General features: G+C 39.7%; 1 protein-coding gene and 1 long non-coding RNA gene across 3 annotated transcripts; both read right to left on the bottom strand.

The window, feature by feature from the left end:
- Positions 1 to 8,658: 8,658 nt before the first annotated feature.
- Positions 8,659 to 10,728, bottom strand: LOC130138885 (uncharacterized). Its single transcript, XR_008817169.1, has 2 exons — positions 10,568 to 10,728; positions 8,659 to 8,908 (listed from the first exon to the last, which is right to left on the bottom strand). It is a non-coding gene; the product is annotated as an uncharacterized LOC130138885 (long non-coding RNA).
- A 1,963-nt stretch (positions 10,729 to 12,691) lies between these two features.
- LOC115683269 (vesicle transport protein GOT1) lies at positions 12,692 to 15,919 on the bottom strand. Of its 2 annotated transcripts, none has more exons than XM_030607742.2 (6): positions 15,801 to 15,919; positions 15,036 to 15,127; positions 14,865 to 14,945; positions 14,678 to 14,775; positions 14,515 to 14,590; positions 12,692 to 13,178 (listed from the first exon to the last, which is right to left on the bottom strand). In XM_030607742.2, the coding sequence occupies exons 1-6, from the start codon at positions 15,826 to 15,828 to the stop codon at positions 13,143 to 13,145; spliced, it is 411 nt and encodes a 136-aa protein (XP_030463602.1). In that variant the 5' UTR covers positions 15,829 to 15,919; the 3' UTR covers positions 12,692 to 13,142. The 2 variants fall into 2 exon arrangements, with proteins under 2 accessions (XP_030463602.1, XP_030463609.1); XM_030607749.1 differs by lacking the exon at positions 15,801 to 15,919 and adding an exon at positions 15,495 to 15,525.
- Positions 15,920 to 24,549: the final 8,630 nt, after the last annotated feature.

Here is a 24,549-nt window from a genome sequence, read left to right on the forward strand (position 1 = left end):
AATTAACCACGGATTTAAAATCGTGGCTAAAATCGTGGCAAATTTGCCACGGTTTTAGGATTCGTGGCTAAAATCGTGGCAAATTAACCACGAATCTCATTTCGTGGCTAATTTGCCACGGATTTAGCCACGATTTCCAATCCGTGGCTAATTTGCCACGATTTTAGCCACGAATTGTTATTATATCGCGGCAAATTCGAATCGAAATATAAAATTGTCGCGGTAATTTTGGGGTCTTTTTCAAATTCGTGGCAAATTTGCCACGAATTTCCTGAAAAAGCCTTCAAAAGATTTTTCATTCTAAAAAAAATCCGTGGCTAAAATCCGTGGCAAATTTGCCACGGATTTTTGCCACGAATTTCCTGAAAAAGCCTTCAAAAGATTTTTCATTTTAAAAAAAATCCGTGGCTAAAATCCGTGGCAAATTTGCCACGGATTTTAGCCACGAATTTCCTAAAAAAGAATACAATAGAATTTTTTTTTAAAAAAAATCCGTGGCTAAAATCCGTGGCAAATTTGCCACGGATTTTAGCCACGAATTTCCTGAAAAAAGAATACAATAGCTTTTTTGTTTAATAAAAAAATCCGTGGCAAATTTGCCACGAATTTCCTAAAAAACCCTACACACTATTTTTTGTTTTAAAAAAAATCCGTGGCAAATTTGCCATGGATTTTAGCCACGAATTTCCTCAAAAAGCCTGCACACGATTTTTTTTTAAAAAAAATCCGTGGCTAAAATCCGTGGCAAATTTGCCACGGATTTTTGCCACGAATTTCCTAAAAAACCCTACACACTATTTTTTGTTTTAAAAAAAATCCGTGGCAAATTTGCCACGAATTTCCTCAAAAAGCCTGCACACGAATTTCCTAAAAAAAGCCTAAATCATGCGTACGGCCTTTGTTTACGAAATCCGTGGTAAATTGCCATGGATTTTTGCCACGAATTTCGTAAAATTAATTTTTGGCTTTTCATGAAAAATTACTTAGCCTTGTGAGTGGGATTTTTTCATGAAATTCGTGGCTAAATTTCGTGGCAAATTTTCCACAGATTTTAGCCACGAATTTCATTTCTACTATCCCACACTCGCGTAATTCATTTTTTTTTTCCGGACAATGACGTTTCATTAACAATAATAGCAATAATAATATTCAACAACAATTACAATAATAATAATAATAATAATAACTACCACAACAACAACAACAACAATACTAATAATTACGGCAACAACAACAATAATAAATATGACAACAACAATAAACTTTGTCATAATAATAATAATAATAATTACGACATAATTAGTAAAAAGTCTCAAAAATCTAAATCTTCGTCTTCACCTTCGTCTTCATCTTGATCTTAATCTTCTTGTTCAGCATCATCGTCATCATCGTCATCATCGTCGTCGTCATCATCGTCATCATCATCGTCATCATCAACGTCATCGTCGTCGTCGTCGTCATCATCATCATCATCATCATCTGTCTGAAAATCAGCTTCTGCAACACCTTCTAAATTTGATTCGCGAATTTCAGTTAGATCTACATCTATCATTGCTCCACATGGATCTCGTAGAGTAGGAATGTTATATTCCTCAGTTTGAACCGCATTATAAACTTCCTCTTGTTGATATGCTGTATTCTTCTAGTGTTCCTCGATTTTTCTTCGTGCTTTGATTTTACATACAGCCCACCAATCAGCTTTGTCACGTTTCAAACTAGGATATGATGCATAATATACTTGAATTGCTTGTTGTGCCAACACAAATGGTTCATATTTCTTATACCTTTTCTTGTGATTTATTTCAACCAAATTAAACTTCGTATGTACCTTCGTTCCTTTGACGGGGTCGAACCACATGCACTTAAATAACACAACCCGCATTAATGGTCCGGGGTACTCTATCTCGATGATTTCATCCAACAAGCCATAAAAATCATCTTTTGAACTACCACAATTGGATGACCGAACACACACACCACTATTCATTGTGGCTTTTTTCCATTCCATATTCTCGAGCGTGAAAATTGTACCCGTTTATGAAATATGCTGGCCAACTTCGTATGCTTGACTGTGGACCCCATGACAGATAATATAGTAATCCTTGCTCTTCAACTTGATCATGATTACTGTGAACCTAATATTACACACGCAAAGTCAATAATATATATTTAAATGATGTATAAAATATTAATAACTTTGTTTTGGTCTATAGGCAACTTACATATGTTTTGAACCATGCTGCAAATTGTTCATCGCACAAACGGTCGAACTCATTTGGTGGTAGTCCATACATTGAATTTTGAAAAATCCTATTAACAATTTACATTTAAATATTAGTAAATATTTGACACGCAATACATATATTTGCAAAAATATACACTTACTGGAAGTATGGCTCCACTTCTGGACAGTTCAGTAAAATATAGGTATGGGCTGCCTGCCGTTCTTCGCCTGTTAAGCAACGAAACTGACATGCGCCGCTTGGTCGACCGAGATAATTGAAAATAGAGAATGATTTGCAATTGGGATCGATGGGACCCTCATCATTTCTTCCTGTTCTCCGCCTCTTGCACTGCACGTGCGGCTCAAAATAGTATGATGCAAATGTTGTCACTTCTTACACAATATATGCATTACAAATTGAAGCTTCAACACATGCCTTATTCTTCACTTTTTTCTTCAAATGATATAAGAACCTTGTTGCAATAGAAAGAAGTTTATCAGAACATAATATATAATAAAGTATTTTGAATTTTATTTTGAAAAAAATTTTACCTCTCAAATGGATACATCCATCGAAATTGGACGGGACCTGCAACTTTAGCCTCATAAGGCAAGTGAACTAGGAGATGCTCCATTAAATCAAAAAACGCCGGAGGAAATATCCTTTCTAAATTGCAAAGAATAATTGGAATGTCTCTCTCCAGTTTCTCCATATGTGATACTTTTAACACTGTTGAGCAAATATCATGGAGGAAATTACTTAACTCTGTAATGGCGCCCCATACAAAGTTTGGTAGAAGTTCCTTCAAAGCTATTGGAATTAGTCTTTCCATAAATATGTGACAATCATGACTCTTTAATCCTGTCAACTTGCATTCGTTCAAATCAACACATCTCCCGATGTTCGAAGCATATCCATCGAAACCGCATGATTTCAACCATTGACAAACGACTCGTCTCTCGCTCCTTATCCAATGTATAAACTGCTTTTGGTTTTGGTCCCCTGCTGCTTGCATCCACATCTAATGTTGGCCGATCACAAATATCTCTCATATCTTTTCTTGCATTCAAGTTGTCTTTTGTTTTTCCCGTGACATCCATTGTACGGAGTTAAGATAACTGGCCAACATGAATAACTTTTCCCTGATTTTCCAAATGGGGCAAATCCATCAGCACAGAGACCTAACCTAATATTTCGAGGCTCTATCGCAAATTCAGGGTATGTTCTATCAAAATGTTTCCATGCCTCTGCATCTGAAGGATGACACATTAAACCTCTTCTCTGTTTCATGATTTGCATGCCAAGTCATGTGTTCAGCAGATGGCTTGAGACGCATAAAGCCTTTGTAATCGGGGATTAAGGGCAGATAAAACATTTGCTTGCATGGTCTACGCTTCTGATTACGACCTTGCCTCCTGTTCCTGTTAATCTTGTACCTAGGTTGGCTACAGAATTTGCAAGATTCTGCATTTTCATCATCTCTCCAATATAACATACAACCCCTACTACATACATTAATCCTTTCAACTGGAAGACCTAAGTTATCCACTAACTTCTTCATATCGTAAAAATCACTTGGCATTATGTTATCAGGAGGCATTGCTTCTCGCATTACTTCAACAAAAGAGTTAAAGCAATTCTCGGACACATTATGCTCGCCTTGATATTTAACAATCTTGCTGCGCGATGCGAGTATGATTGTCACAACCTGCCCATAAAGGTTCATCTGCTGCTTTCAACACTTCCCAGAACTGATTAGATGAAAACGTTTCATTACACACATTCTCATCAAAACCTGTTACTCCTATCTCTTCAAATTGTTCAAGTCTTGGAGTAAAACTAGTACTTGCATGGTTTGGATCTGAATTATGACCAGCTGCATCAATCACCATCCTCTGGTATGGGTTCATTTGGTCATAATAGCTACATTCTTTCCTAACTGAAAATTGGTCACTTATTCGATATCCTTCATCAGATATAAATGGTTCACCATGACAAGTCCAATTATAGTAGTTCGGAGTAAACCCAAATCTACAAAGATGTTCTCTAACTGTATCACATACATGAAATTTACCATTACTGCACTTTCTACACGGACACCTTAACTTATTTCCATCCATCAACTCATATTTACTACTAGCAAAGTCCAAAAATAGTTCCAACCCAGTACGAAACTCATCGGTCAATCCTCGACGTTCAGGTAAGTTCTTATTATACATCCAAGCCCTGTCTCTTTGCATTGTCTATATAAAAATAACAAAATCTCGTAAAATATTAATGCCAAAAAATTTTCGATATTAAAACCATAAAATTCTAAAAATTAAAATTTTATTTTTGCCTAAACAATTATTTTGAAATTGAAAAAATTAAAAGAATTGACTTACCCAAGTATTTGACTGAAATCTTTGTAGTACAAAGTGCTCAATTTGATGAGAATTGCAACGTTCACTTCATCCGCGAGACTTTCAAACGAATACGTACCTACAAAAAAAATTGACTTCAGATTTTATTTTTTTATAATAATTTTTTTCCCCAATTTTTTTTTAATAATTTTTTTTTCGAATTTTTTTCCCAAATTTTTTTTTCTTCATTTTTTTCTCCGGTCGCCGGTCCGGTAGTTGGACCTCGCCGGCCATGGCCAGATCTGGACCTCGCCGGCCAGATCTGGACCTCGCGGCGAGGTCCAGCGGCCGCCGCTCGACCTCGCCGCGAGGTCCAGATCTGGCCATGGCCGCCGCTGGACCTCGCGGCGAGGTCCAGCGCCGGACCCCATGGCGAGGCCGCTCGGCCTCGCCCAAATCTGGGCGAGGTCCAGCGGCCCCGCCCATGGCCAGCGAGCCTCGCCGGTAGCCAGTCGCCGGTTGCCGGACCGGCGACTGGCGACGAAGTCAGAAAAAAAAAAGAGAAAAAAAAATCAATAAAATAACAAAAATTTGAAAATAGTTTTGCCCAAATTAATCACACCACTTACCTGTAGAAAAGGTTCACCGAGATAGATTTTTGCGCGTGTGGAGAGATTTATCGAGAGGAAGGGATAACAGCGAATAGGGAGAGGAAGGGAGAACAGCTAATAGGGATAAGAGGAATTAGCAGAGAGAGAGAAATTGGGTCTACAAGTAGAGGAGAATTAGCGACGAATAAAAATTCGTCGCTAATTCCGTCGCAAAATAACCACGAATTTTTTTTCGTGATAAATTTCGTCGCAAATTAGCGACGACATTTATTTTTCGTCGCAAATTAGAAACGGAAAAACATTCGTCGACAATTTCGTCGCAAATTAGCCACGAATTTTTTTTCGTGGCAAATTCCGTCGCAAATTAGCGACGAATGTTTTTTCGTGGCAAATTCCGTCGCAAATTAGCCACGAATTTTTTTCGTGGGAAAATCCGTCGCAAATTTTCCACGAATTTTTTTTCGTGGTAAATTTCGTCGCAAATTTGCGACGATTTTTTTTCCGTGGCAGATTCCGTCGCAAATTAGCCACGAATTTTTTTTCGTCGCAAAATTCGTCGGAAATTTGCGACGAATTATTTTTCGTGGCTAATTTGCGACGGAAAATATATTCGTCGCAAATTGCGTCGCAATTAGCCACGAAAAATAATTCGTCGCAAATTTCCGTGGCTAAATCCTTGTTTTTTTGTAGTGACTATCTTCTTCTTGTTCACACCCGAGCCCAATCGAAACAACAAACTAAGGTTCATTCTTGCAGACGTTCACCAAAACCCTATCTTCTCCCTCGTTCTTCCATCGGCGACAAACAACAAGCTGAGGTTGCAGAGCATCTTGACGAAAACTCGAAAAGTATAAGCATCTTCCTTCCTTCCTTCCGTTGATCGATTCGTTCGCACTCTTGCGAAGAGATCGCGGTTGCAGAGCATGATCTCGATCGCGCGTTGCGGATTTCACCTGCGATGGGTTTCGTGTGTTGGTTGTCTGATCGAGTGTTTGAATTCGATTCAGGTGAGAAGAAGCTGTCGAAGGTACTTCAAGTTCCCTTGTCCTCTGCACACGCTCGTGCAGGAGTTTCCAATTCCTTTCTCGTCGGAGAGCCAGTTCACCTATGCTCCGTCACGTTTGGTTTTTTGCTTACACCAGTAGTTACGAGTTTGGGCTCGTTGGGCGATTTTGAATCCACATTGAAGAAGGTGGAAGCATTTTCACCGAGCCTTCTGATATAAATTTCTGCTCACTTACCATAGGGTTGTTGACGAGGAACGAATAGGGGTTTTGTATTTGCTCGCGCTTTCGTATGCAGAGATTTATTGAGTTCTAGGTGTGACTTTTGAGGAATTGGCAAGAGATTCCATGTTTCTTGCCAATTGATGCTTGTTCTCTAAATATTGGCGTGGTGCGATTGCTCAGTGCTTAGGTTTTCTTTGGGTTTTTCCGATTTAGCCATCGCGGATTTCATTCATCGGTAAAATCTGTTTGGGGTTTGCACAAAGTTGTGCTTTCACAGGATTCGGATGTGGGTTTCTGGCATGTTATTGCATATCATCTTGACTTTATCTCCAGTTTAAATGTAGAGCCGAACATCTAAATCACCATAATATGTTCCAATTCCATAGGTTTTGCCGAAGGCTATGTCACAAAACAAACCTCGAGGCTTTTAGTGGTGTTTGGACATCTCAACGGTCTCATCTACTCTCCTTGTTCAACATCCAGAGTGCTAATCCTTTTCTTTGTGGGCTGTAGAACGCCTTTTGTGGTTGTCAACTTCTTTTGATTCCCGTGTAACGTCTTTTCCAGCATAATACACCTTTTAGCACTTACAACAGGCAGTATTGTGATGCATTCATGAGTCATAATTCTTATCTTCGACACTTTGTAAACACCACCATTTGGGATGGAAGTAGCTATGGGACATTATTTGTTATCTATAAGTTCTACTTTTTTGCATGTTTTTGTACTGTCCTCATCTTGGTTATGAAAGTCATGCATCTTTTGACATCAGTTGGGTGAGTTGTGGCATTGTTTCTAGGATAATTTTCACAGGTGGTCTTTAAACTTTGATAAATCTTGCAATTGGATCACTAAATTTCTTTGCAATTGATGCACTCTGTTCATTTTCCAACCAAATGTCCAGCAAAAAATTGATGTGGCCTATTATGTGGCAATTTTTACCATGGTCAAAGTGCATCAGTTCAACTACAAAAAGTTAAAAGTTTTGTGCTTTGGGTTGTTGCAATCAAAGTTCAGTAACCCAAATTGCAAAATAATCGAAATTTGGGAATCACCGGTGGGAAATCTGCTCTGCTATATATTTGGCTGATCTTGGAATCTGAGGGTCGCAATACTTACTGTAGACTTAGGTTAGCCAATCCAGACAAATTTCGAGTAGATTAACTCTAATTTGGACTAACACGTGTCAGGTTTGTTGTAGATTAGCCAATCTAGACAGATTTCGAGTAGACTTAGGTTTGTCTGATCTTGGAATCTCTTCTGCTATGTATTTGTTGTAGATTAAATCGGCTTTCAAGAAGAAGGTGTGGGAGTCGCACCCCGGTCTCTTCCCAGTTAAAGATTGGTATTTTCAAGCGGTGAGATGTGATACTGTCCTAAAATTTCCTTTGGTCTCGTGAGATAGCTTGCATTTTCTTTTCTTTTTTCTATCTCATCGTGTGTTGTCTTTGGGAGCAACTTGATGAAACCTGTAAAAATATTGTCGGATGCATACAGGAACGCGAAAGGGATTTTTCGTTCTCTTGTTTACTCTGCCCAAGCCCGTGATTTGTAAGGTATGGGACAAAATGAAGATTTTCAGCAAAACAAGGTGCTGATAAAGTTATTGAGAAAATGAATCGACCGCAAGAAATGATTAGTAAACCTCTAAACACGAACCCGACCCGACTCGACCCGACCCGATTGTGCGGTTATATCATGTTCGGGTCTTGTTTTGGGTCGGGCCAATCACATATATTCATTGTTTCGGGTCGGGTAGGGTCGGGTATCATGAAAACTCGACCCGACCCGACCCATTGACACCCCTAAGGTGAGGTATGTTTTTTGAACATATTTCATGAAAAAGAAAAAAATTAGTTGAAGCGTTCATCCTCGTTTTTTACTTGGTTTGTAGCTTGTATCCACAAAATTTGCATATTTGATAAGAAGCCATCTCAATATTGATCCCAACAGCATCATATGCACATCTTGGTAGGGGTGTCAATGGGTCGGGTCGGGTTTTCATGATACCCGACCTGACCCGAAACAATGAATATATGTGATTGGCCCGACCCGAAACAAGACCCGAACATGATATAGCCGCACAATCGAGTCGGGTTCGGGTTGGATCGAGTCGAGTCGGGTTCATGTTTAGAGGTTTACTAATCATTTCTTGCGGTTGATTCATTTTCTCAATAACTTTATTAGCACCTTGTTTTGCTCAAAATATTCATTTTGTCCCATACCTTACAAATCACGGGCTTGGGCAGAGTAAACAAGAAAACGAAAAATCCCTTTCGCGTTCCTGTATGCATCCGACAATATTTTTACAGGTTTCATCAAGTTGCTCCCAAAGACAGCACACGATGAGATAGAAAAAAGAAAAGAAAATCCAAGCTATCTCACGAGACCAAAGGAATTCTTAGAACACTGTCACATCTCACCGCTTGAAAATACCAATCTTTAACTGGGAAGAGATCGGGGTGCGACTCCCACACCTTCTTCTTGAAAGCCGATTTAACCTACAACAAATACATAGCAGAAGAGATTCCAAGATCAGACAAACCTAAGTCTACTCGAAATCTGTCTAGATTGGCTAATCTACAACAAACCTGACACGCGTTAGTCCAAATTAGAGTTAATCTACTCGAAATCTGTCTGGATTGGCTAACCTAAGTCTACAGTAACTATTGCGACCCTCAGATTCCAAGATCAGCCAAATACATAGCAAAACAGATTTCCCACCGGTGATTCCCAAATTTCGATTATTCTGCAATTTGGGTCACTGAACTTTGATTGCAACAACCCAAAGCACAAAACTTTTAACTTTTTGTAGTTGAACTGATGCACTTTGACCATGTAAAAATTGCCACATAACAGGCCACATCAGTTTTTTGCTGGACATTTGGTTGGAAAATGGACAGAGTGCATCAATTGCAAAGAAATTCAGTGATCCAATTGCAAGATTCATCAAAGTTTAAAGACCACCTGTGAAAATTATCCTAGAAACAATGCCACAACTCACCCAACTGATGTCAAAAGATGCATGACTTTCATAACCAAGATGAGGACAGTACAGAAACATGCAAAAAAAGTAGAATTTATAGACGACAAATAATGTCCCCTAGCTACTTCCATCCCAAATGGTGGTGTTTACAAAGTGTCGAAGATAAGAATTATGACTCATGAATGCATCACAATACCGACTGCTGTAAGTGCTAAAAGGTGTATTATGCTGGAAACGACGTTACACGGGAATCAAAAGAAATTGACAACCACAAAAGGCGTTCTACAGCCTACAAAGAAAAGGATCGGCACTCTGGATGTTGAACAAGGAGAGTAGATGAGACCGTTGAGATGTCCAAACACCACTAAAAGCCTCGAGGTTTGTTTTGTGACATAGCCTTCGGCAAAACCTATGGAATTGGAACATATTATGGTGATTTAGATGTTCGGCTCTACATTTAAACTGGAGATAAAGTCAAGATGATATGCAATAACATGCCAGAAACCCACATCCGAATCCTGTGAAAGCACAACTTTGTGCAAACCCCAAACAGATTTTACCGATGAATGAAGTGCCCGATGGCTAAATCGGAAAAACCCAAAGAAAACCTAAGCACCGAGCAATCGCACCACGCCAATATTCAGAGAACAAGCATCAATTGGCAAGAAACATGGAATCTCTTGCCAATTCCTCAAAAGTCACACCTAGAACTCAATAAATCTCTGCATACGAAAGCGCGAGCAAATACAAAACCCCTATTCGTTCCTCGTCAACAACCCTATGGTAAGCGAGCAGAAATTTATATCAGAAGGCTCGATGAAAATGCTTCCACCTTCTTCAACCTGGATTCAAAATCGCCCAACGGGCCCAAACCCGTAACTACTGGTGTAAGCAAAAAACCAAACGCGACGGAGCACAGGTGAACTGGCTCGCCGGCGAGAAAGGAATTGGAAACTCCTGCACGAGCGCGCGCAGAGGACAAGGGAACTTGAAGCACCTTCAATAGCTTCTTCTCACCTGAATCGAATTCAGACACCCGATCAGACAACCAACACACGAAACCCATCGCAGGTGAAATCCGCAACGCGCGATCGAGATCATGCTCTGCAACTGTGATATCTTCGCAAGAGCGTGAACGAATCGATCAACGGAAGGAAGGAAGGAAGATGCTTACACTTTTCGAGTTTTCGTCAAGATGCTCTGCAACCTCAGCTTGTTGTTTGTCGCCGATGGAAGAACGAGGGAGAAGATAGGGTTTCGGTGAACGTCTACAAGAATGAACCTCAGCTTGTTGTTTCGGTTGGGCTCGGGTGTGAACAAGAAAAAGATAGTGTTTCCTTGTTAGTTGTTTTGGTTGGGCTCGGGTACGCGAGCCCAATTGTTTTTTCTATTATCCAAACAAATTGAGGTCCAACCCGATCCAATACAAAAATTTTCGGGTCGGGTCGGATTGGATCGGATCATGTTTGGCCAGGTTCTTTTGACACCCCTACCTCACCTTTTGCTAGGAAAAATTGTCCAAAAAATCCTAAACCTACTATATGGTGGTCAAATCAGTTCTAAACATTTCAATTGTATCAATTTAATCCCAAATATTTTGATGATTTACCAATTTAGTCTTAAATATTTTAACGATTGGCCAATTTAGTCCTCTGAGCCAATTTTGGCCAAAAATCGCTGAGGTGGCGGTCTAGCAGCGCCGGCCGTCTTGCGTGGTACGGTCAGTGTACGACCAGCACAAACATGAATATTTTTTTTACATTTTTAAATTTTTCTTAATAGTTTCTTTCCAATCATGCTCATCCCCAAATTTTAAATTCTCATACCCCCTCAAAACACTCAAAACCAACCAAAAGCCAAATCACTCAGACCTAAGCAAAATGATAAAGCGTGTTTTTGCAAGGAGTAACTTGGTCCTTTCACTGAAATTTTGGATTGGTGTGCCTTGTATCTCTATGTTTCTCTTTGGCAACTCCTTCATCCTTCATTGGTATTTCCTCCAAGTAGCTCTCATCACCCTTTGTCCATTGTTTAGGAAGATTTTCTTGCGCAATGCTCATAAACATATGTAAATGAACACCGAGTCAAAAGTAAGGCATGTAGTTGGAATCTTCCCTTTATCTTTTGGCCAAATAAGCTTCAAGAGGACGTCAAACACGGTCAAGTTTGGCATGAAACTCTGACAATTCATAAGACTACAAAAAAATTGCTCATTAGGAGTGCAATTGCTTAGTTGGCTCGATGGGTCGAATGAAATGTCCCCAATTGAATGAACAGTCTCATTAGATCCAACGTTGATGTCTAATAAAAAGTCCAAACATTTGAAGCACTTTAAAATATTGTTGGAGTTCAAATTCATCCTCTTTCTCCTATTCTTTGGACATTTGGGTAGCGATATTTCTGCTAAATTTTTACAAATCACACTAACTCTTTTTGACGGCATGAACGACTTTAGAATGGAATCGAGAAATTTCAAGTATAGATATTGAATGGGGATAATTACCTAAAAAAGTCCAAGACCTCTCATACAAATGTCAATTTAGATTTAAACTTTTAATTTGGTCAATTCAGTCCTAAACATTTTGAGGATTTGCCAATATAATCCTCTCAGTCAATTTTGGTCGGAAATCGCTAATGTAGACCTCGGCCGCCCTACATGACATGGTTAGTACTAACTTGAACAATTATTATAATTTTTTTTATAGATTTTCTTTTCTTTTCTTTTTTCTTGTCATTGTGGCCGCCCCACCCGGCAACCCTCGCCGCCCACTGGGCGAGGGTCGCGGCCCTAGATCAGAACCTCGCTAGATCTAGGCAAGGGCCACCACCCTCATATAGTGGGTGACCTCACCGGCCATCACCGAGGCTCTGGTGACACTCGTTAGCCAAAATGAAAAAACAAAACAAATTTCTAAAAAATTCAGAAAAAAAAAAAATCAAAGAATTGCAAAATTTGTTCATATCAATGTTGGTCGTACCATATAAGACAGCCAGCATTTATATTAGAGATTTTTAGTCAAAATTGACTAGAATGACTTGCAAATTGTTTTCCAAATTGACATCATACATTAAGTTTATGACGTTTTTGGTAATTTTCCAAAGTTGATTGTATACAAAAAAAAAACCCCAAGAAATCTACACCTTGAGAGTAAGATCAAACAGAGCTTTAATGGTGTGAAGAATTCGTTTATTTGCGCAGGAAACTCGCCAATAAGCTAAAGTAGAGACGAAGTTGTCAGCAAGAATGCACGATTACTACTCGTTACTACGGCGAAAATACAATAGCAGAAACTAGCCATTCAACCAAACCCACAACTTTGAATTTCTCTCAATCACATAACAAATTTTCCACCACATTGTGTACCGACATGCGACACCGCCGAGCAGCATAACACACAGTATATACACCCGAATTGTTGGTTATAAATTTAGTTATCTAGCGACCCGACTCCACTTCAACACTCCTCTACAGGCTAATCACTAATCCAGCACGAAAATCCTAGCTATGAGAACAAACCTCTCTCGATGGAAGCGCTGAGTGCTAACATTCATGGTATGCACAGAAAATACTGAGCTGTTACATTTCCCATCATTGCCCCAGTTAATACAGCAAGCTAACTAATCTCCAGGCACCAGAATTGCCCAAAACTTCATTTCTTGTCGCCGAGCATCAGATTCGGACAAATGAATTTTGCATTTTGTTAGTAGGACATCATGAAAGCCGCCCCATAATCAGCTTGTAGCAGGTGTTATCTGCCAGAGCCCCGTCCCAACCGACCAAGAAGCTGCAATCGAAAATAGCATGCCACTAATTAGAGTTTCAACCATAGGTTCCTGAGAATGCATAATGTGCTATTTAATATGAGAAGTCATCAAATGACTAACATTAATTTCCATATAGTTTTATACAGTGTATCCAAGGATTGTACAAAACATGAACTAAGCCTGGTTGAATGCACCAAGAGGGCAACCATCAACACAAACCATTCACGCATCCCACAAATGCTAGACCAAATAGCTCCTTCGATGGTCCTTGGTATTATCGTTTGAAATTTTTTGACATCCCCAGACAAACGAAAGCAAGTGCTTATGCATGCAAACATGGATCACTGGCAACGCCAATGATAAGTACATCAACAACACAGTATGCATGTTCTCTTATCAGAAGAAATACATAGCCAACATAGAGAACAAATGAATTAAACCAGAATCACTCGATTCTGCCATCAATCTTCCAAAATAAAGAGGACACAAGGACAGCTCAGCTTCTTGGAAAAGAGAATATTAGTTTAATGACATCAAAACTCCGTGTCAAGATTAGCAATATGCGCAATCTGCAGAGATCTCAGGCCCATTATAAAGGCTGCACAGTACCTTAATAACACGAGAGCCTTCTCATGACATTTAAAAGCTGCAATATACAGTGCACTAGTATATATACAGCGTCTACCCGCTGCCTCCTCAAAAGGCTTCCATAAAATGAACATGTCAATTAGTGACCTAGTACCATAGGCACAGAGTTCAAAATGTCACAAATCATGGTACTAAAATTTTAGGAGGCCCGGACACACACAGACAAGCAACCGCAATCGTCTGATAGACCTAGATCACCTCATAGACATGGTAGATTAAATTTGGCTCCAGGACTCGCTCTCCAAGTGTCATCAAGTGTGCATTACAACATAGAGTTCTCTAACAGCTTTTCTCTAAGTATTTACCAAAATTTTGAGCAGTGCGAAAGAACAGCTAAAACAAGTATGATGGTCCAACAGTGGTCATGAGTCATGACCATGAATATATGTGTGACGAGTTAACAAAATTAGTTAACTGGAATCTGATAAGACTTTATAAGGCCTGGACACACAAAGACAAGCAACCACAATAGTCTGTTAGACCTAAATCACACCATAGACATCGTAGATTAAATGGGTTCCAGGAGTCACTCTAATTTCCATCAAGTGTGCATTAGAACATAGAGTTCTCTAACGGCTTTCTTGCTAAGGACTTACCACAATATTGATCAATGAGAGAAAGGACTGTCAAAACAAGTGTGATGGTCCAACAATGGTCATGAACATGAATATATGGGGGGCGAACATGTGTGTGTGGAAGAAGAGTTACCAAAACTGGATATTGAATAATCCATCCGACAACTGGAATCTGAAAAAGGAACACTTTCACAGACGGCCAAAAACCACTGCATTGAAATAGAGCAAGATGAGAACTTCAAAGCCTATAAATTACTTAATGATACCATCACTGATAAGTGGGTTTGAAAACCAACCCAAAGAGAACAATGCAGCCATATAGTTCAAAGATGATTCCCAGTATTGGCCAACAAACAAATATAAAGAAGAGCCCCAGAAGGAAAGATGCTGAGCCCTACAAATATATAAGAGGAAATCACGATAAGTACCTAATGTCCATGAGAAAAAGATCATGACAACAACACAAGATGAGACCAGGCAGACCTTGTAGTTTGCTTTGTTTGAAAAAAGTTTCCATGTAGAATACCAACCGAGCAGCAGGGCAACCCCGGCCAACCAGAGGATCTAAGTCCAACAAAAACAAATCTGGAAATGAAATATATCTTCAATATGACAAGGCCAAAAAAATTATATCAAAGCAGATGAAAGCCTCACATTCCCAAGAGCGAGTAAGCCCCTGTCAAAGAAAAGAATCACTCCGAGAAAGGTAAAGAAGATGCCAAAACCTATAAGTCCGAGCCCAATCTCTGAAATTCAAAAACAAGTAAAATCACACCTTTAGTCTAACTTAACCAAGAAGCAACTAGAACAATGCCTGCAACCGCACACATTCGTTTACGCGAGCAGAGAGAGAGAGATAGATCCAAAGTTAGCCTTGAACTTCACGAAATCCGGGGTGCATCGCTACCTAAATCTTCATCAAATAAGCCTCTCACGTAGACGACAGATAACCATTAAATTGTTTAACTTGGGATGTTACTCCAGCCAACTTTTCGTGGCCAATTTCTACCAAAACTCCACACCGATAGTCATGCCATTAACTTCATGAACGGAAAAAGAAACCATCGCAGGCAATTACCAACACCGATTACAGGGCAAAGGAGGGCCACTGACCCAAAAAGGCCAGCATACCAGAAGAAAAGCTACGAATTCGTGCAGCTCTATGCACACTTCTCACGATGCGAGTACCCAAAATTCCCTAAAAATTAGAAAGAACGCAGTATCCCATCAAGCAGCTATTGCTTCAGGCAAAGTACGACAGCTTGAAACACAAGTTGCAGATCTGCAGATCGACACTGCAACGCCGTATCAAAGAAGCCTCGCATATCAACGCACTCACAACAACCCAATAGCAACACGACACCGAAAACTCTAATCATCACAGAAACCCAAAGGGTCCGCAAGTTCAATCACGCTTACTCTTCTGCTCGTCCATTTCAAACGCCATGCGGTGACGATCTCGAGCTCGCCCAAGCGAAGAGACCCCAGGACAAGCAACAACAAATCCTACGAAACTGAGAGACAAGACGGTTTTTGTGTCGGATCTGCAAAACTGGGCTTCTTCTTCATTACAATTGGGCTTGAGCCCACGGTTGACTTCAATGGGCTTGGGCCCACAGTTGACTTCAATGGGCTTGGGGACACAGTTGACTTCAATGCGCTTGAGCCCACATGATTCTGACATTAGTCTCTCTCCTATGGCAGTCACGCGATGATACTAGTATTAGAGGTGATCATTGTGCAGGCTCGTGGCCAACTAGTTCGGCTAACCTTATCGACATGTAAGAAAAATTACATACGGGATTTCGGGCCGGGTCAAGATCGGGCATGTTATGGCGGGCCGGGCTTTTCTTTGTCCGACCCTTGACTGACATGTCCATCTGCACCTAACCGGTGATTCTTGTTTCACCATTTAAATAAGCTTCCGAACATTTCGAGTTTAATAAAAGTTTTAAAAAAAATTACAAGTAAAAAGTAGAAGTTGCTCCGAAGAAGCCATCGTCTTGCCTCGAGAGAAATGTCACGATTTTCAAAACATACAAATACATGATGCGACTGTGGCCCAGAGCATGTTAATGGTAAGAGCAACAGAATTTCTGATGAATCTTGGTGAACCGCAACAACCGATCAGATGGGTAGAACTAGGGGTGAGCATGAATTCAGGGTAGAATTGAGAACCAGACCGAACCGGCCATAGGAACCAGTCTGGTTCCATACGCTTCCCGATTCCAAACAAAGTGGAACCGATGAACCATGGTTACATGTTTTAAAATTTTTATTATTTATTTTATTTTACGTGTTCATCTTTTATAGAGATTGTTGCTATTAGCAAATGGGGATTTTTGTTATTGCGTTCACTTTCATTTTACTTATCTAAAAAAGAAACAAGAACAGAAAGAAAAAAAGAAAAAATTGGACGGTTCCCAAGTAGACCCTGCAACCAATAAACAAGGTAGGTTCCACATTTCAGAACGTGTAAGATAGGTTTCGGGTTCCAAAAACTAGAAAACCGGTTCTGATAGGGTAGGTTTCGACTTTCAAGTGGAGTTTGGACCGATCTTGGAACTGCTCACCCCTAAGAGAGATTTAGCGTACACCGCTAACTATCCCCACGTTAATTTGATGTCTTTAATAATATTAAGTTAAGGTGCACATGAATTGATGCCTTTCTAGATCATTGTTCTCTTTGTTATTATCTTGAGTACATCCTCATCAACGGTGCATGTCAAGACAAAATTGCCTCCGCCCAGAATTCAAATTTCAAAAGTCCCAAACAGATCCCGGTTGCCCCAGTTAAGTGCTGCCTAAGTTATGCTAATCAGAACCCTCAATTGGTTACATCTTTGGTCTTGGAATATCGTGAGAGCTTCGTCGAAATGCGAGTGTTCTTTCTTCTTCTTCTTCTTCTTCTTCTTCTTCTTCTTCTTCTTTAATGCTTTTGTGTCAGAAAATTGCGGCATTTGAGGTCCAATTTTGGGTACTATTTTTGTCTTTATAGAACGTTTAGCTAGGCAGAGATAAAAGGAGACATTAGGGAACGAGCACATGATTTCTTGAGAGCATGACTGAGGCAGCAATTAACTGGGGCGACCCACATCTGTTTTTGGAGAGTAAACATGTGACCTAGTGAAGTGACATGTACGCGATTGCCAAAGAGCATCTAAAGCGGTCGAATCCACGGAATCGAGCTGGTGAGCTCGTGGTAAGAACTCACACGGAACTCAACCATACGGAATGAAGCGACAAGGCCCTCTTAATATAATCTCGAAAGTTTATTCCGAAATCCATCATACGTGGAATCTATTTAATGTGGCTTCAATGCTCAAAACATCACAATTTTTTATCTTTATTTTCTGAGCCACTCTTCAGTTTTTGTTCTATTTCGTTTTTTCTGTCAAATATTGCCTGGTTCGCCGTTTATAACTTAGCTTACCCGAAATTTTATGGAAAATACAAAACCGAAATGCATTCTCCTCCCGTTCATCCTTTTCACCCGCTCCATTTCATACGCGACGATTCATGCCTACCGTCATTTTCACTGCATCGATTACAAGAATGCGATTTGACTTTAAAGAATAAAAAATATCCCATTATTCCACAATCTTCCTTGATTAGGGTTTTGTACTCTCAAGCATAAAACGGCACAGTTGACTAACATCCCAAACCCAAAAGACATAATCACTAAGATTAGGTAAGATTAGTGAATAGTTGACAAACCAGCTAATATCCAATGGGCTGGACGGTGCTACTGCTCTTCCCCCTAGATGATGCCATAACCGCTCCAAGACGTGACATTTCACAACCAAAGTCAAAGGAGGAATCTTCCACATCTTCTCTTCCCCAACACTCCATGCACATAAAAATTGTTGCATATTTTTCTTTCTTTTAACGTGGATTTGAATCAAATCATTGGAGCAATCACGTTCGTGTCGTTCCCACATGGACTCACCTTATTAGCCGCATGACAACAGGCCTTTTGTCTTGCCGACAACAAATTTTCTTAAAAACACTTGGCAAAGTCGATAAACATTGAGTAGACAACACTAGTCCCTTCATTTACTATATAATTTTATCAAAAGAAGGACGATGTTTTGGTCCCCTCCACCACCCCCAATCATAGCAATTTGATGAGAGGGCTTTTCTGAATTATATTGGCACTTGTGCATAGGAAAATTATTTAGGAGGACGATGCAACTTGATCAATCAATTCAAGTGGTGCTCCCCTAAGATAATAATTAAAAAAAAAACATGAACAAATCTCAGTTGTTCATCCGTTTCGGATCTCCATGTGGCTTCATCTTATCAACAAGTCATTTTCTCAGTATTGCATGCAGTATCTTGTCTAGTAATCAACCACCTACTTCACCATTTATGGGTGCTCGTGGTTTGCTATATTTTTGTAGGTCCTTCGGATTTTGTTTAGAAAGCCTCGCTGGATTCACGAGTATTGAAAATATCTAGGTTGTAAAGTGCAAAATTTTGGGCATTTTGACTTGGGAATAGAAGAAATTAGGGTTTGCTTGGGAAGTTGTTGAATGTTATTAAAGAATGACTTTGTATGAGGGTGCCTTGCGATACCTGCCCTATCTCTAAATGAGGAATATTTGGGGTTTCTAATGCATAGACTTTTAACAAGTGCAGGGTTGTTAAGGCATTTTTTTAAGACGTGTCAAAACTTGCGTACAACATTCGATTTAGTCCCACGACTCTAGGTCTTTGTTTTGAGTTCCATGACACAGGAAATTCTATCACTTGAGTTATATTTGTCACTTGCCTCGTTGAAAAAACTGACCTGAGATTGCTTTCATGTTAAATACTTTGACGTGGCTCGCCAAAAAAATCATCCCTTAATACGCGACACAAAAAGGCTTCGTTTAACAATACCGATGTGCTTCATATTGAGCAACTATGTTCAAATTGCACCCATGCCAAACCCAAGGCAAGTGGGGCGGCTTGGCTCCCAGACAACCCCGGCAACTCTAGCGTCGGGCATGCCGGACTTGAATAGCCTCGTATCAAGGGTAGTTGTTGATGAGGTGTGAATTTGGTAAGCGGAGGCCGCGTCATTGCAAAGTATTGTGAAGATGAGAAGTGGAGAGAGGGAGTAGAAGAGGTAGCAAGAGATGCGGAGGCGGGTGATCTTGTTGCGAATGAAGCCAATTAACGAAATTTTAAAGTTTTCAATAGGCGCTGCCGCTGATTGTCCTCATATTATGCACAATCAATACATTAGAAAGTGAATTATTCTAATTTAAATATACTTGACAAATGCTCGGGTGCTCTCGTTAACACCCAGATAAAATTGCTCTTCCATTACAAACCAAGTTCAAAAATTTAGGAAGCAAAAATCTGTGATATATCCAAATTGGGTGCCACAAATTCCTGTTCTATCAGCACTATGCAATCTCTTTTTTTTTTTTTCCTTTTTATCTTGGACCAACGTTCACATATCAAATTGAGTTGCCTATCAAATTGAAAGGTTTGCCATCTATACCAAACGTAGAAGCGTCGCACGAAATAACCTCAAGAAATCAGGTCGAATAGAACCCAAGCGATACATTACGCTTTTTTGATATGCGAAATCTTTCCGTCGTGTAGTAAACTCAACCAATCGCTCAAAGCTATATTTATGCTTCGTACGTGGGATACCTATGTGACGTTTCTCTTCCTTGTTTATTGTCGTGCATTATTGTCGTCATTGATAATGCCTTAGTCAAATAATCAATCAATGTAGACGACCCCCTTGCTGTCGACCTAAGCCAATCTCTTTTTCCCAGTCCAGCTTCGTGCCATCATGTCTGTCATCTTTGGCACAACGAACCCTCGCATAGGGTTTTCCTTATTGATGCTAACAATTAGAGGCGTCGGAAAAGGGCGACTAATGCCTCAAGATGGGACCAATCCTCAGCCTATCGTTAACAACACTAATGTTGGGCTAAAGTAGTTAGATTGGGTGAACGAACTTATCAAAACCCAATACGTATAAAGAATGAAAAAACCGTAAGTCGGTGGAAGGAGAGCACGAGGAATCGAACTCTCGAGACCTGTCGCTCTAGCATTACGTCAGAACAGAGTGCACGACCGTTTCGTTTTAAACGCTTGGATTGTAAAAAAAATGGCTCGGGAAACATCGTTAGTGGAAAACTTCGATTCTATGGGCTAGTTCGATTGGAAGGCTTCAAAATGATCCAGCCTACGACGACTTCTTCGGAATGGTGAATCGGTGGGCTACAGAAAACCTATTATTGAGAAACATTTTTTCGAGAGGAACACAATTGGGGAGGGAAAATTGTCGAGAAAGTCCTAAACTTATTATTAAGATGCCAATTCAGTCTTAAACCTTTCGATTGTGTCAATTTAATCATAAACTTTTTTGACGATTTGCCAATTTAGCCATAATCCTTTCGATTCTGCCAATCTAGTCCTAAACCTTTTGACGATTTGCCAATGTAATCCTTCCAGCCAAATATCCAAATAATAGGTTTAGGACTAGATTGTCAAATATTTAAAAGGGTTGGAACTCAATTAACATAATCAAAATATTTATGACTAAATTGACATAATTAAAAAGTTTATGACCGAATTGACCATCGTATAATAGGATTAGGATATTTTGGACAATTGTCCTCAACAGGGGGGAAAGAGGGAAAGTTCATGGAACCGATGGAAATATATCTTGACACGTTTTAGCAATAAAAGAACAGATGATATTGGTCTGTTAAAATGATATCGTATGTGTCCGATTCCTTTTGTCGGCTGGCAGAAGAAGAATCATTAGTCAGTAAGTAAGTAAGTGCCAGGACGAGTATCTCTCGGGATCATGAAGCCGCCGGGACGCGCTGTCGTTTCTGGCTCTTTGTCGTTCAAGGAGGAAAGAATGTCGCATGCTCCCCCATAAAAAAAGCCCCCCACGTGGAAGTCAACCAAACGACCGTCGTTTCGGCCATGTGTTTTGACCCGGCCCGACCCGATCCGGCCCCCCCAATTAGTGGGTGGGCAGACAGGTAGACGTTCGGATCCGGGTTGGAGATTTGCTTAGATAAACCCTACTCGATTAGCTATATATATTACGTAAATTAAGCTAAAAGCAAATGGATGGATGCGTATGGCGATTTGGTCCAGCGGAATCCACCATCAGCAAACACAAAGGCCCCTCCACTTCGGCTTTCACCATAGAATAATGAAAAATGGCAGGCCGGCCTGGTCGGGTGGGGTCCGGCGGCATGTGATCAAAGTTTTAGCCGGATAACATTGGAGCGGACTAATTAATCGTGATGAACCGTTTTGAACTTTTACGTGGTACATGAGCCGTGTAGTCTTTTCCTTTGTTTATCGTGAGCCACCATTATCGTAATTAATTTGAATAGTCAGTTAATTTCTAAAAGAGATAGCTATCCATACCTTCGAGCTACCAAGTCCGATATCACTAAGTAATTTATGTTGATCTTCCTCCTCCATATTCAAATCCAAGGGGGAGCTCATAACTCGGGCTCGCCCGCATTTCCTTTAACTGTCTATACCGACACTTCTACACCGGTATGTTCGACTTTTTCAATGGTTAAGTGATGACGAAAAATGGAAATTGTAAAGTATCCGAATTGGATGATGTAGAGCAAGGTATTTCATTTTCTTAAAAGATGGTGTAAATCATGGTCCACTAAAATTGATATCCTGCGGCATCATCTACATGACACATTAGATTTTATAATCTTAAATCCAATCGAGAAGAAGAGCCATGCAACTTGTAAATATAGAATATTCGTTGGGAATATCCTTATGATCACATAGCCTAGGGGGCCATATCCTAGCTGTCCATTTTGAAAAGGACTAATGCAAAGTATATTAGGTTTTGGATCTATGCTTAATTCGTGGAAACATGAATTGTCGGTCATCTTTAAGCCCCATAACAATGGACAAGATTGAATGTGAATTTCATTAAACTTACTCCCTGATCCTACATTCCTATCTAAGTGCACGAATCATCACTAGCGACAAGCATAGGGATTCCTCTTTTGTGGCATTTGAGGAGCCTTTTTGACAATTTGCCACTCCTGTTTAGGGATTGTACTAGAGATTGGTCCAGATTTCAAGAGAGTTTAATCCATTCAAGGATACCTCTCCCCTTGTTATTCAACGAAAGAGACGAGTTTTTGTTTCCAACTTTCACAAACCCCACCACAAGTCAAGAGTTTTGACTCATTACAGGGCCTATTGAAAAATGTCTAAGAACTCACTGGCTGGAGACACTTAATCCATTGAACCAGCTGATGGGGCATCACCATTTTGATAATTACCTTGGGTTCATAAAGAAAAAACCCTAGGTACATTTAACCATGGAGTGACTTTTCAATTTATACTGCCAACCCAAAGGACAAATGTCAACTCCATGAGATTGAACCTTTAAGACTTGGGGAGATGAGAGATGGAAAAGTGAGGGATTGGTTGGGGGGCCTTCATTTTCTTGACGATGGAAAGAATGCTATGATTAATGACGACATTGCATTGAAATTGATAGTGATTGGTGGAAATTTATCCTCATCCAATGGCCAAATTGTCAAGTTTCGTTAGCTGGGTGTTTAGGTAAGTGGGGTTCAAGTGTCATATTTAAAGACATCAGGAAACTAATCAATAGACAATCTTTCAGCCAATGCAATTTTGTTTCTTTTTCTCTCGTCCTCTCGAGATGTGTGTAGGAAGAAAAATCAACGTTTGAAGTGTCAACTTTCACGCTCCTATGCACGTGGCAGATTCACATACTATTACTCTTACTTCTGTTTATCGTACGGACTAGCAAATGTGGACAAGCAATGGGCAAGAAGTTACTGCTTGAAAGATTAGGTTTGTTATAAAGTATTTGAATCATTAAAATAACGAAGAGAAATCAGCGATAGTGATACACAATACAATGCAATTATATTTGCGGAAAGAGAAATCATTTCAAGATTCGGAATCTTTTTAAGAAGGCCATTTGTCGAATAGAAAATACCCGAATTCTAACATTGAAAAATATGAGAGACAACAAAAAACCATGAATCTATGCATTCGCCATATTCATACAATAAGTAACTGAGGATGTTCAGAAGAAAAAAAAAACGATTGAGATCTTTTAAAAATAGGAGGTTTTCTTTACTTTATGTAATAGGATAGATGACGAATTAAATTGATTTATTGATAAGCGACTCTTTGGTATGTAAAGTGAATAAAGGTCAGACAATTCTTCTTTTCCTTATTACTAACCAACCTTTCTATTCTGTTTGCAAATTGTAAATTTGGTATAAGTTTGGGGAAGAACATAAGATACGGGCGATCCACCTTACCTTTGAATTGTAAGTTGGCTTATATTATTGATCGTACTAGTCCGGGTGATTTAGGGTAAATGAGCTATATGTTCAATAGTCCATATCGTCTAGCGTAAATAATTTTGGGTTTGGTCCAACAAACTACATGTTTTAGCTCAATCTCACCTAATCTATAGAGACCCTACTTCATCATATATATGTCTCCCGGGTCTAGACAAAGCAAAGTTTCTATCATAGGAAGAGGGGAGCAAAGGTGTTCAAAGACAGTTTTGGAGAACTTGGCAACCACCGAAAAAATGCAATTGTTGAAATAAGGGATAATTGCACAAATGGTGATTGAACTCTGGCCCAATGTACAATGTCGTCGCTGAACTTTTAATTGGTTCAATACGGTCTCTAAAATTTAGTTCAATGTGCAATGTCGTCCCTCAACTTCTAATTTGTTCAATATGATCTACGAATTTTTGGTAAATGTTCAATCTAGTCCCTAAACTATATGAAAATATCAAATATTATCCTTCCATTAATTCAAGTTCAGGGATAATATCGAACATTTTCATATAACTTAAAGACTAAAGTGGAGATATACCAAAAGTTCAAAGACCATATTGAACAAATTAAAAAATTCAAGGACGACATTGCACGTTGGGATAAAGTGCATGGTCTACATTGAATAAATTAAAAATTCTGGGACGGCATTGTACGTTGGGCCAAAGTTCAAGGAACATTTGTGTGAAAAGAAATGATAGAGGTTCTCTAAACGACAATATGACATGGCAAGGGCAACACATGCTAGGAGGGGCGACGCTCGGAGTCGAGGAGCGGGAGGGTCAAAGTGGGAAAAAGGAAGAAAGGGAAAAAAAATCAGA

Source organism: Syzygium oleosum, unplaced genomic scaffold, assembly GCF_021117445.2.
Source record: "Syzygium oleosum isolate NSW1041296 unplaced genomic scaffold, Sole_v2.1 Sole_v2.01, whole genome shotgun sequence".
Lineage (NCBI taxonomy): Eukaryota > Viridiplantae > Streptophyta > Magnoliopsida > Myrtales > Myrtaceae > Syzygium > Syzygium oleosum.

Bases quoted from the DNA above. Each gene is read 5' to 3' on its own strand.
- LOC115683269 (XM_030607742.2), bottom strand. From the start codon at position 15,828: ATGGCGTTTGAAATGGACGAGCAGAAGA. The intron at 14,591-14,677 runs GTTGGTTTTCAA...ATTTCAATGCAG, and splicing joins GGCTGCATTGTTCTCTTTGG to TGGTTTTTGGCCGTCTGTGA. The intron at 13,179-14,514 runs GTAACTCTTCTT...TTTCGATTGCAG, and splicing joins TTATTCAATATCCAGTTTTG to CTTCTTGGTCGGTTGGGACG.